This window comes from Pyrus communis, chromosome 13 (genome assembly GCF_041283825.1).
Source record: "Pyrus communis isolate YQ-2024b chromosome 13, ASM4128382v1, whole genome shotgun sequence".
Taxonomy (NCBI): domain Eukaryota; kingdom Viridiplantae; phylum Streptophyta; class Magnoliopsida; order Rosales; family Rosaceae; genus Pyrus; species Pyrus communis.
Genome location: NC_142577.1, coordinates 30,397,009 through 30,410,828, shown reverse-complemented (window position 1 = coordinate 30,410,828; position 13,820 = coordinate 30,397,009). Strand labels below are relative to the sequence as shown.

The window sequence follows — 13,820 nt, the reverse complement described above, 5'->3', positions numbered from 1 at the left end:
TTCTTTTTTGGCTCAAAACATACGAGTTTCTTTTTGAGATTCAACTTAATAACCTACAAAAAAGGAGTTGTGAATAAATTAAGCTGAAAAACTATGAACTAAGGAGGAGGTGGTGATGGTGAGCTGTGTACGTATCTTTAATACTCAACTGATCTCTCTTCTTTTGCATTCGATTAGCTTAACCCTTAGTAAAAAAAATAATAATAATAAAAGCTTAACCCTTAATATATATGTGTATGTATGTAATTAATGTTAGAGAAATCAAACTTTTAAACTAAATTTGTAAATCAAATGACATGGTTCCAATAATAAATAAGCACGTTAATGTACATTTAATTAAAAATTCAATTATAAACAACCACATCATATGGTTTATAAATTTGATCTATCTTACATTATATGTATGTATGTGTATGTGTGTGTGTTACGATCAGAAACAGAATAAAGAGAGAAAAGAAAAGGAAGAACGGCATCTGTGATTATACCACCGATGCCACCTGCGGCCCGTGATGATGCTCTCCATACCGTGCCTTCAAAGGTGTGATCACAATTCCCTTATTTTTTTTCAACCCTTCTGTTTTTCCCCCTTTTCTTTTCTATGCATGCATGCATATTTATGCGCACGTAAGTATTCTTGAAATTAATTTGTGCATAGTACTTGTTTTGATTGCTAAATTGATGATAACTAATCAATCCTTATTATTGAACCGGTTTATGTGATGGATCGATCGAGCTTCATTTTCTTTTTCGTTAAATGGGAGGGTTTCGAACTGTGGATCTAATCTACTCCTACGTCATACCCATCATTCTACGCCCAACCTCACCACTGGGCTAACCATAGTTGGCTTTCGATCAAGTGTCATTTCAACATAGCCAGAAACATGATCAGTTTTTTAATTAATGTTGTTTCATTTAATTTTGTTTAAAGGATTTGGGTGCGACGCGGCAGCAGTAATCAACATTCTAGCATTCTAGCACAGAGGAACGCATTGCAGCGCGCTGCCATCGAAAAGAAATTTTTGATAGTCACGATACAGTTGCTGGTAGTATATATTAGGATGTGTTTATTGCATCGGACTATATCGGATTAGACTAGTTTCAGAGACTAAGTTAGATTAGCTTGGCTTAGACTAAACTAGATAAAAATTATGAAGCCTTTGGTGCAGCGCCGAACGATAAAAATGTTCATTTTATTTATTATTAAATTATTATTTTGTAGTTATTTCGATATCTAACACCTAATTAATTCTAAAAAATATTGTTTGACCATTTATTAAGTTATTTTTTTAGTAAGTCGGACTTAGTGTCATTTATGTTAGTCCCGTCTTACGCCAAACATGGGATAGCTGTCCCAGCTAAGCCAGTCCCCAGTAAGGAGGCCTAACACACGGGGCCTTAAGGTACTGCGGTACGAAGGTCCGGAAGGGATGGTACGGAAGGATGCGGAAGCGCTGTATAAGGCCGGAGAGAAGAAATTGGGAACTTATGAAAAAATATTGTCTCAAACAAATTACAATTGTCTCTTCTCATGTCCATCGCTTGTATGGGCAAAGTCATCATATGTAACGTTCCCAAATTTAAACCTAGACGATTATCAACCATTTCCTTCCTCATTACAGATTCCTACCAATCTATGAAGGAAATTACGAGATAACTAGCTCAGTTTGTAAAACAATTAATTTAGAAGTTGGCGATACTCTATACATGTACATGTCATTATTAATTTTTTGACCGCATGTGTACACGATTGATTCTCTGCATTATTTGTAAGGGAATTCCAATTTTTCTTCTTCTGATATTCCACATGATTTCCAAGTTGTCCTTGATTCAATTAGATAACCAGAAAACAGCACATATATCCTCATAATATTCATAGTCATAATGTGGATTCGATGCTTGTGCACATTAATTCTTCATAATATAAAAAAAATAAAAGATAGAATGATCATTGGATCGATCGTTCATTTGGTAAGTGGATATGGTCACAGGATCTGTCGGGGACCTTTGGATATGGAACATGCATGTGGCTGTTCTCGGATTAATTTGGATAGGCATGCACATGCTTGCAGTGGAATGATTTATGATGAGGATCCTCTGCACATGCAAATACTGCAGCTTCATCGATCGAGCAATTTCTATTGGTTTTGATTCCTCTATGTTTAATCAAGATTAATTAAACCTGTAACACGTATTCAGAAACCGTATGATCACAAATGACCTAATAATAAGTTGATTCATTCATCATATATCAATAACGTGGCCTTCATTTTCATCTAATCATCCAAAATTTCCCCATACATCCACAAAACTTGTACAAAAATAATTAGATATGGGAACATGACATGTAGGTCCCCTCTGAGACGGTAAGAACTAGCTAGGCTGTGATGTGCCACTTTATATATTAAATGCCTTTTGGTTGATATAAATTAGGTTGCAAAGATAAGAAAAGTGAAGAGATATCGTTTGGTGGGGATTTTTCCACAAGTTGAGACCCATATCGGCATATAGCTGTTTTCAATCTCAAATTATTCACAAAATACGTAAACAGACTAGCCTTTTTAATCAATTATGAGACCTAAATTTTACGGCGTGAACCTACTTCTTCTCGTGCCAACATTATTATTATTTTTATTCAAACAATAGAATTACATATTGTTGTGATTGACATTGTACATCATTCGGTGTTAGGGATAAAAGATTTTTCGTTCTCCTGTTTGTTTTTGCTTTCAGCCGTTGCAGTGCATACACTAGAATATACATTTTGTTAATTTTGACAGATAAAAGGCAGATTTGTGGTTGTGGATGCAGTTCAGAAAACAAAAATTCATGTTCCATATATATAGTGTGGACGTCTGCGTCATTCATTTTGCATGCATACGCCTTGTGCATCTTATAAACTTCTCTGCATGTATATGAGTATATCACGTTTCCTTGAAACTTTCTGGGTCATTTCTAATATATATAATTCCATACTAGTAACTGACCCTTAATTTAAACACCATAAGATAGCCTAGAGCTACAAAAGAAAGAGATTCCTTGATCTACAAGAAAGCTAAGTAGTCATATAAAAGGAAATACAAACCGTATGAGGAGGACGCGTTGGTTGAACTTGGGGCAGTTACATTCCGGGGTCGATTATCCAAAGCTTTGTTAATTCTTTTTTATCCTTTCTTTTATTTGTTTACGAAACACTTATTGGAGTACTTAAGTTATATTTCACTTTAATTGTAGGTGTTTTTGGCCCCCCCTTTTTTTTTTTTTTTTGACGAAGCCGATGACCCTTCAAAAAGGAATCTGACTTAATAAAACTTAAAAATCCAACTGAAGCTATAGTCACCCATTCTCCCACATATCGTGCAGGAATGCGTTGAGGAATCCCTCCAAAAGATGGCGTTGGAACTCCCAAAAGAGAATATAACTTAAAAATTTAACAATTAGCTTCAAGTAGACTAATTTGAATTTAGAACTTGGTTTAGTCTAGATTGTATTCATCATAGATAACTGAACTATGGATTATAATTGATATATTATGACCAAATTAGTAGCCTGCTTAATTTACAGTATGTTTGAAACTGCATTAGCCAGTTGCCCATAATAGTGGCAAATAATTATAAGCTTATTTTTAGTTACACTCCTTAGAACTCTGTTTTGATACTCTTTGCCCCTTGAAATTCAAAAGTCGTCACTTTACTTCTTGAAACTCAAAAGTCGCCACCTTACTCTCCAAAACTCAATATTCGCTCCACTTTAGTTTAATTGTGTGTATTTCGTTAAATAACCGTTAAGTTTAGGCTTATTTGTAGCTAAGCTACTTGAAACTCGATTTTGATCATACTTTACCCCCTTGAAACTCAAAAGTCACCACTTTACTTCTTGAAACCCAAAATTCGCTCCACATTGCCTTGTTTATGTTACTTCCAACTATGATGATGCCACACCCCCATCTCTTCATGATCTTCCGTCTCTCCTCATCTCCCTCTTCCTAAACGAAATCCAAATACCTCATCATGGCCCGTTTGACACCTCTACTCTATGTCCAGGAATTGTTCTAAAAAAATACCCAGGGATTATTTATGTTATTTTTCCGATTAAGAATATAAGAAATCAAGAAATTAATGGAACTAATGATAAGGTAGATGGAGATGGATAAAGAAGGGATGAATGTAACGACAATGATTAAAGAGAGAGAGAGGGTTCGGAGAGTTACTTAACGGAATACACAAAAACAAGCCAAAGTGGAGCGACTATTGTGTTTTAGGAAGTAAAATGATGACTTTTGAGTTTTAAGGGGGAAGTGTGATCGAAATCGAGTTTCATGAAACGTAGCTATAAAAAAAACTTATTCTAGAAATGTACATTTTAATCTACATCGACATATTTGTTTGCTTTTTTAATAGAAATAACATAAAGAAGATAATGTAAAACAAATTTTAAGCTTCAAAAAGTAATGTAACAACTTTTAAATTTTAGAAAGGAAAATAGAATTAAAATCAAATTTCAGGAAGCGTAGAGCTAAAAATAAACCATAATTACATGATGTGGGTGAGTGTCACGCCTTTACTAGTGGATCCCTTAGTGCGATGTACATAAGTGGAGGTTTCTTGTCCGTTTGTGTATAATAAATCGTACAAGTCATGTGTGGCCTCGCGGACCTCATGCTGTCCATTACTCTTTTTGGTTCTATATTCCCTTTTTATCTATTATTCATTTTAAGCCACCCTATTGTGCAGTACTGCTTAAACCACACACATCGTCATCGATAACTTTCTGTGTAATATATCTATTTATATGTTAATTAATTAGTATGCAACGTTAACCCAACTCGTCAACCATATAAATAGATAGCTTGCCTTGCTTTGCTTTGCTCACCATTCCTCTACTCTTACTTCTGCTCCCACCTAGATGCTAGATATGGAAAACATGACCATGATGAGGTCAAGTATTCTGTTCTCTGGTCTAATAATTCTATGCACCTTGTCATCTTTTACATCTTCTGCAGCGGAGCTACAACGATTCCCGCACGCATCGAAAGCCGATGGGTCTATCAGCTTTTTGGTTCTGGGGGATTGGGGAAGAAGAGGAGCCTACAACCAATCTCAAGTTGCTAATCAGGTACATTACTTCCTTATAATACTTGATTTCTACGTCGATGTACATACAGTTTGATTATTGTGTTTTCTTAATCTTAATCTTTGACCTGTTTCTAGTATCCATCATGTAAACAATACCTAGTGTAAGGAAAGTATATACAGGTGTCAGAAGTTCAATGAGTGTCGTAGACTCGTAGCTTAAATAGTTGCTTGTTTCCAACAAAATTTCTCAATCTCAATATATATCCGATATCGGAAAATTTAAGCTTTTCCAAATTATTACGTAATGTTAAAGCCTCTTCACCATTTGTCATGAATGAAGTGAATAAAGGTGAGTTAGATAAGTTAGGTGTGCTCTAATTCTAGTGAGATGTATCATAATAACATAGTAATGTTCTTAAACTCATACTCTTACAATATATATATATATATATAAGGAATTGTTATTAGCACTCCAAAAATCTCATTTTATACTCCTCGTAAGTGTATTTTTTCTTTCTAATTATAGAAAGTTTGAAGTGTAAAATGAGATTTTTGGAGTGCTAATAACGATTCCATATATATATATATATATATATATATATATATATATCGTCCCATAGAATCCTTTTGGTGTCTAAGTGATTTTGGGCATCTTTACAGATAACAATTAATTGGTTTTGAGATGGATGCTCTAATTCTTTCTTCTTACAACTGGTGGCAAGCTATCTACTCCTTTCTAGCATAATATGTAACGTTGTACACTTTTAAATGAGAAATGAAATACCTTGTCTTAGTAAATTAAATTATTTAGACTCTTGAATTATATCCAGATTTTGAATTGATGTTCAATTAATTAATTATATAGAAAAGTTGATTTTAGCCCAATTCTTAGAACGTGTTACAATTCAAAATTGTATATTTTCAAATTTAACCATTTGACTAGCTTTCCAATCAAACTTTTTCTTTTTAAAGTGATGAGTCAGATTAGGGTTTAGAAAAACTCTGAGCGAAATTTTCATACCTATTTGAACTATGAACTTGAGACTATATATTTGATAGGGTAATGCTAGGTATGTAGATCAGATTTTATAAATCATATGATGTGATTGTTGACAATTTGGTTTAAATAGTTGATCTCCTTAGCATTACTCTATCAAACATATAGTCTTGTGTTGATAGTTGTACAAAGGTAGGGCAGTAGCATGCTAAAAACACAACTGAAGAGAGATCAAAACGTGAGAAAGCAATGATTCAAACAAAAATATTAAAACGGCAGCTGAATCCTTGGGATGTTGTCTACCGAACTTCATTTTCTTTCAATGGCAGTTTTTGTAATTTGTAAACGAAAACTATGGCTATATTTCACTTACATGGATTATTTTTCTAACTTATACGAATTATATTTAAAGCTATAAATATATATTGGTTTGATCTGGAGGAGAATATTATCACTACTTCAGTGGCAATGAGAAGGATATCCAATATTCTGAGACCGAACACCATGATTTGTCTACTTCAAAGTATGAAAGATATTGGATTGGATTGAACACAACAATATATTGGGTGCTACTTAAATGTATTTATATTATTGTAGCATACAACCCCATTCCACTTTTGCTAGCATGGACAGCTAAATTGCGGATATATTGGCCATAACTCTTTTGGTCCTGTATTATTCTCATCCCAATGTTTTGCTTGCACTGCATGCACAAAAGGAGAATGGCCCCCTTTTTGCCGATAAAATAATGCTTTATAATCATTTAATTATATACATCTCTACTAATTAGTTAATAAAGCACTCATTCTCAACCAAAATTATATGAAATTATTAGTTTAACCATCTAATTAAAGCAGAACATGAATAAGAAATACGGGGCAGAAATGTAATTTCACACAACCAAATTTTGCTTTTTTTTTTCAAAGTCTCACATACATGTAATTTTAACATATCTCTAATTAAAAAAAAAAAAAAATCTCACTCCCACATTCTCTATCACTCTCTTCCTATCTCCTTCTATTTCAAAAACAAAAAAAAAAAAAAATTTCACACACTTTGTGTGTGTGCCCATATGCTAGTATATATAGGGAACTGTTATTCAAAAAATCTCATTCTACACTTCTCACAAGTTTATTTTTCTTTCTAAATATAGAAAGTTTGGAATGCAAAATAAGAATTTTGGAGTACCAATAACAATTCCTTATATATATATAGTCCTACTTATTGCCAATAAATAATGCGTTCATGAGTTTCTTTTATTTTTTTTTTACTTTTCTATATATTTTTGTTTATTTTTGTCTGTTAATTTTTTTTTTCTTTATTCGATTTAGAAGATGGATATATAAAAGGGAGTTTTAACGAAAAACTCACGGTACTGTTCACTTTAACGAAAAATCATATTTTTACACTAAAAAGTCAATCATGGTAGTATTCACTTAACCCTTTATTTTGTTCTTATCATTAAAACTCAAAGTTTTCAAGCCATTTTCATTAGTTTTCCTTATACAAAAAAAGTGTCTGTCAGGAATGATTTAACTTTACTAACCTACTTTTATACACTTAATTTCTAGATGGGAATAATTGGAGAGAAGTTGGATATTGACTTTGTAATATCCACCGGCGATAATTTTTACGAAAATGGATTGACGGGCATCGATGATCCACAATTTGAAGACTCATTTAGCAAAATCTACACAGCACCAAGCTTGCAAAAGCAGTGGTACAGTGGTATGTATTCCTAAACCCTAATTATATATTCACTTATAAAACAATAAGGAATTTTCTTTAAATTAAAAAAATTAATTCATGTTTTTTTTTAATTATTGTATTGCAGTTCTGGGTAACCATGATTATAGATGTGATGTTGAGGCACAGTTGAGTCCTGTCCTTAGGAAATCGGATAGCAAATGGCTTTGCTTGAGATCCTTCATAGTTGATGCCGGTAAGGCTAAGGCCATACTACATAATTATTATCAATAATTAATTATAATCTAAACAGGAGATTTAGTTTTTTAATAAGGATTTTTTTTTTTGGTTATTTATCTCAATGTTATTTGTCTATTTTGGCAGAAATTGTGGAAATCTTCTTTGTGGATACAACTCCCTTTGTTGATAAATACTTCACTAATCCGAAGGGCTCTGTCTATGACTGGAGTGGCATATTACCCCGAAATTATTACCTATCAAATATTCTCAAGGTAATTTGTTTTCTCATCAAACATAATTAAGACTTACGACTAAATAAATTAACTTTAAAATATCTCCAAACAATGTTTAGAAACCCAAAAAATTAGCTCTATGCCTGCGGTTGTCTCTATAAATTAGAGATCATATCTGTAATTAAGAAGTTTAATTTTTGCTTTGTGAAAGGATGTGGATTCAGCATTAAAAGATTCTAATGCAAAGTGGAAGATTGTGGTTGGTCACCACGCGATTAGAACCGCTGGATATCATGGTGAAACTAAGGAGCTTGTAACACAGCTTCTCCCAATTCTTCTGGTAGAGACTCATGCTAAAACTAGGAAGGAAAAACAAAACGCTCGCCTTTTTCCCTTGTTTTTCTTTTTTGTTCTCTTTTTGCTCAAATGTCTATAAATTTTCAGGAAAACAATGTCGATCTTTACGTCAATGGCCACGACCATTGCTTAGAACACATAAGCAGTCCCAACAGGTACTAGCATTTTGTAACTCTTTAATACGCATGAATTTAACAAATGAATCGATTTTATGTGTCTAAATAAAATTATTGTTCTATTAGTATATAACTACTTTTATGCATGGGATCTAATTTGAAGCATTTCTGTGCAGCCCACTACAATTTCTAACAAGTGGTGGTGGTTCAAAGGCATGGAGGGGTGTAGTTAGCCCGTACAGTCCAAGCGAAATGAAGTTGTACTACGATGGGCAGGGTTTCATGTCAGTGCAAATCACTCAAACCGAATTGGATATTGCATTCTATGATGTTTTTGGCAATGTCTTGCACAAATGGGGGACATCAAAGCAGCACTACTCTTTCATGTAGAGAGGTGGACATGCAGAAGTATATGCAATCTGTTTAAGGTTCTTAGTCTAGTATGTGTGTGTGTGTGTGTGTGTGTGTGTGTGTATATTGTAATGCAAGTAACAAGAGGCAATATTTTATATATTGTAATGCAAGTAACAAGAGGCAATATTTTATAAGTGCCTATGTGATTAATGGAAATTATTTTGCTTAATCTTCCCAGCTGATCTGCTTAAACATAATTAAACTATTAATAGCTAGGAAGAAAACTGATCGCTTGTTCCTTTTCGGAAAGTAGCCCATCATTTTGCAGGACGAAGTAAATTCCGGCCTAGTCCATGAAAACCTAGCAGATGTTTGAATTATGGGATATGGGAATGCAATTCAAATTTGGGGAAAAGTTCACTCTCCTTTAATTTGTAATTTATGTTCCTTTTCTTTTTCATATATTTTTTTATCTTTTTTTTGTTTTGTATTATGAGAGGTTAAATCTATGTCTTTTTGGACTAGATATACTATTTTTTTTTCGATGTCAATAAAATTCTCTTCTTACCGTTGAATTTTCTAACAATAAAAAATAAAAACAATTCGAACATAAATGAAAATATGAGTAATTGAAGCGAATGGTTGAAAATTAATAAAAGGAAGATTTGATGTTAATGGTGATGTACCAAAGTGTATACGTACGTTAAGTATAAGCCGTTCATTTATAGGGTTTTTGATAAACTTTTTTCTTTGTGGAAGATTAGGTGAGTTAGAATGACGTGGAGAGAGATTGAGACAAGGGGGTTTGAAAAGAGAGTTATGAGTATTGCATTTATCATTTTATGGAAATGATAAATGCACATATTTCTTTTGTATAGGCATTTTTTTAACAGCTATCTCTCTACCAAATTACGAGCTTTGAGATTATAAAAAACAAAGAAAAATGTTATGAATATTGCATTTCATACTACATTGACATATCATCTAATGTGACAAGTGATGCACACATATTACGTCAATTAATTAGTTGATCTCATTGTATGTTGGTTTTACACATTATTAGTACATTAGTATAAATATTTGGTTTCACGAGTATCACTCAAAAAGAAATTATAAGATAAATTCTACAAGATCTGATGTGATTTTTCTATAAAAATTAAATAAAAAGGAATAAATGAGGGTTCTTTTAGAAAAGCTGGTACTATTGGGAACTTCAGGTAGTATATATATATAGCTCTTCCTCAAAGCCACTTGACTCAATTCTCTCACAATTTTCGACGGAAAACTCAAACTCTCGTGGCTTCTTTGTCTAATACTTCTAATAATCATAAAGCCATGATTTCCTCCCTTCACTTCAGGGGATGCCTCCTGTCACTTTGTTTGGTTGCTTGCGCAGCTGAGCTTCAACGTTTTAAGCAGGCACCAAAACCAGATGGCTCTCTCAGCTTCCTGGTTGTCGGAGATTGGGGAAGACGGGGACAATACAACCAATCTCAAGTTGCTCTCCAGGTACGTTCTACATATGTATCATTTCATTTGAATTTTTCATTGTTATCATCTCTCTGTAGTTTACATTTAAATGTTTGCATGCTTTTGCATGCATATGATGTCGTTAATTTCATTGATTTAAGCTGATACACTTACCTCATTTACATGCCTAATTATATTACTACGCTTCTTTCAAAAAATTTCACCATCTTTTGACAAAATTAAGCAATACTGAAATTTCATGAAACTGAAAATTTACGCAAATAAAGGAAGAATATAAACGGTATTTGGGCCTTACAGACACTTAATTTTTAGGCGGGCAACTAAAATATGGATAATGCTAAAGAGATTAAGTTTTATAAATTAAATGACATACAAATTGATATTTAGATTATTACTTAAATTTTAATTCACGTGTTCATTTCTTATTAGTAACATATCTTTTAATTTGCGTATTTAATCTACATTGCATTACTTTTAATATATAAATTGTGGATATAAATAAATGAAAAGGTACCACAAATTAATGTGCGGCCAAGTTCTTTGAATTTGAAGGTACAATTCCAAGCATATCCCATATCAGTATCAATCACAACAGATAATTTTTACAAGCATTATTTAGGAATAGGATTCTCTCCCTTCTCTTTTTCCCTCCTCTTCCCTCTCCTCCGATTAAGTTACGTTAACATCTTATATTAATTTTTTACAGAAAGAAAAAGACAAAATAGAGAATGTGAGAGGAAAGGATGGAAGGGGATAGAAATAGGAGGGAAGAGAATCATAATCCCATTATTTATCTAGTTGGGTATCAATCTACTTTTCTGAAGAAAAAAAAATATTGAATTATCCTCTTCAATTTGCTCTTAGTTAATTATTCATGTTGAATAATTGACATTGAAGTTAGTTAAGTGAACTTCTTTCCTCAATCGATTTTAAAAGTCTAGGATGGTGATCGGTATTATTGTTTGGAGTAAACTGTAGTAATAGCCTTTTAACTTTAACTCAATTGGAACAATGGTCTCTCAACTAAAAATTCATTAATATTGGTCCATCAACTCATCAAAACGTGTAGCTATGGTCTCTCAATTAAAAATCCATTATCATTGGTCTCTCAACTTTAACACAATTGTAGCAATGGTCATTTCAGTATAACTCATTTTGACAAAATTCTGACGAAGTTGACGAAAATGACCATAACTACACATTTTAATGAGTTGAGGGACCAATGGTAATGGATTTTTAGTTGATGGACCATTGCTTCAATTTGATTAAAATTGAGGAACCATTGCTATAATTTACTCTTATTGTTTGAGTGGGGTTTAGTCCTTTGCTAGGGTTTTACTCATATACAAAATCATAAATTAGTCTCAGTGAACAAGAGCACATATTTCAGTTTTATGTGTCAGAATAACATCACTCTTTACATAAGCCGTGTTTGGGAGGGTATATTTCCAAGCATATCCTCTAGTACAAGCTAAGGCCAGAATTTGATACTCCATGCATATTCCAAATGGGTCGTTTTCTGTCTCTTTAGTCTAGCAGTTTTCTTTCAATTTGGCGACCATTCCAATCACTCACAGTATCCTTACTTATTTGGTGCGTACCTGTGACTTTCAGCTCAAGAAAGATCAAGACTGGTTGTTTTGACTATTAGAGATGTTCATTCGGCAATGCATGTGGTTTAACTTAAGCAGATTTTATTAACTTTAATCCCTAATTAATTATTACTGACTTTACGTTGAAATTACTTGCGGATCAGTATCCTTACTTATTTGGTACGTACCTGTGACTTTCAGCTCAAGAAAGATCAAGACTGGTTGTTTTTGACTATTAGAGATGTTCATTCGGCAATGCATGTGGTTTAACTTAAGCAGATTTTATTAACTTTAATCCCTATTTAATTATTACTGACTTTATGCTGAAATTACTTGCGGATTGTAGATGGGGTTAATTGGAGAGAAATCAGACATAGACTTTGTCATCTCCACTGGTGATAATTTCTACGAAGATGGTTTGACAGGCGTCGATGATCCAGCATTTAACGAATCGTTTTCCAATATTTATACTGCTCCCAGCTTAAAGAAGCAATGGTACAATGGTAAATTACTTACTTAATCAGTTAATTATACCACACGTAATAGTATCCTTAATGGTACAATTAAGTGGTTAATTTGTTTCATGCAGTGTTGGGCAACCATGACTATCGGGGTGATGTCGAAGCACAATTGAGTCCTGTTCTCAGAGCAATTGACAGTAGATGGCTTTGCTTAAGATCATTCATTTTAGATGCAGGTAGTATTTATTCGCACTCATTAATTAGTCACTAATAAGCCTTTTACCGATTTTATTATGTGCAACTAATATGTTTTGCTATTTTGTCGATACTCCAGAAATCGTAGAATTTTACTTTGTGGACACAACCCCATTTGTGGATGATTACTTTACAAATCCAAAGGAGCATACTTATGATTGGAGAGGTGTGACTCCTCGGGCGGAATACCTTTCAAATCTCTTGAAGGATGAGGATTCGGCACTGAAAATTTCCACAGCAAAATGGAAAATTGTGGTCGGTCACCATACTATTTTAAGTGCAGGACATCATGGTGTCACCGAAGAACTTGTAACCCATCTTCTCCCAATCCTTAAGGTAACCTAGATGTTCCTAAACAATGCATTGACCCTTATCTCTCAAGGTCTTACGTTTGACTTCTTCTTTTTAATATCGCTTGTTTGTTTCTAATTTTTTATTTTCACTCCCACTTTTCTCCAGTCAAATAATATCGATTTTTACGTGAATGGACATGACCATTGCTTAGAGCACATCAGTGATTCTGATAGGTAAATTTGTACACACAAAAACTTGATATTAACTTGGTATTACATACGTAAACACAAATCAATTTGGTTTAACTGGTTGTTAATTATGCAGTCAAATTCAGTTCTTTACAAGTGGAGGTGGGTCCAAGGCATGGAGAGGTGATATAAAGTCGTGGAGTCCAGAGGAGTTGAAGTTGTATTACGACGGACAAGGTTTCATGTCGTTTCACATGACCAAGGCCAGTGCTGATGTTGCATACTATGATGTTTCTGGCAATGTCTTACACAAATGGAGCATTTCCAAAGAGATCGACTCAGCCACTCACAGAACATTCACCTACTCTTAAAATAGTAACTCTGCTAGTTTAGTTATTGGAAAATAAAACTTGCTCGTGTATACGGCGTCGTGAACATCTGTTACACAAAAATTTCAGTAATTGCAATATAAATTCTCTAGTAA

General features: G+C 33.4%; 2 protein-coding genes across 2 annotated transcripts; both read left to right on the top strand.

Moving 5' to 3' along the window:
• The first annotated feature begins 4,857 nt into the window (after positions 1-4,857).
• On the top strand, positions 4,858-9,289 carry LOC137738103 (purple acid phosphatase 3). Its single transcript, XM_068477711.2, has 7 exons — positions 4,858-5,112; positions 7,641-7,797; positions 7,904-8,011; positions 8,140-8,267; positions 8,440-8,568; positions 8,673-8,740; positions 8,878-9,289. The coding sequence occupies exons 1-7, from the start codon at positions 4,903-4,905 to the stop codon at positions 9,089-9,091; spliced, it is 1,014 nt and encodes a 337-aa protein (XP_068333812.2). The 5' UTR covers positions 4,858-4,902; the 3' UTR covers positions 9,092-9,289.
• Positions 9,290-10,299: 1,010 nt separating this feature from the next.
• LOC137737578 (purple acid phosphatase 3) lies at positions 10,300-13,820 on the top strand. The gene is made up of 6 exons (XM_068477108.2): positions 10,300-10,564; positions 12,485-12,641; positions 12,728-12,835; positions 12,934-13,190; positions 13,314-13,381; positions 13,473-13,820. Exons 1-6 carry the CDS (start codon positions 10,391-10,393, stop codon positions 13,705-13,707), a joined length of 999 nt encoding a protein of 332 aa, XP_068333209.1. The 5' UTR covers positions 10,300-10,390; the 3' UTR covers positions 13,708-13,820.

Bases quoted from the DNA above. Each gene is read 5' to 3' on its own strand.
- LOC137737578 (XM_068477108.2), top strand. From the start codon at position 10,391: ATGATTTCCTCCCTTCACTTCAGGGGATGCCTCCTGTCACTTTGTTTG. The intron at 12,642-12,727 runs GTAAATTACTTA...TGTTTCATGCAG, and splicing joins AAAGAAGCAATGGTACAATG to TGTTGGGCAACCATGACTAT. The intron at 12,836-12,933 runs GTAGTATTTATT...TCGATACTCCAG, and splicing joins ATCATTCATTTTAGATGCAG to AAATCGTAGAATTTTACTTT.
- LOC137738103 (XM_068477711.2), top strand. From the start codon at position 4,903: ATGCTAGATATGGAAAACATGACCATGATGAGGTCAAGTATTCTGTTC. The intron at 7,798-7,903 runs GTATGTATTCCT...ATTGTATTGCAG, and splicing joins GCAAAAGCAGTGGTACAGTG to TTCTGGGTAACCATGATTAT. The intron at 8,012-8,139 runs GTAAGGCTAAGG...CTATTTTGGCAG, and splicing joins ATCCTTCATAGTTGATGCCG to AAATTGTGGAAATCTTCTTT.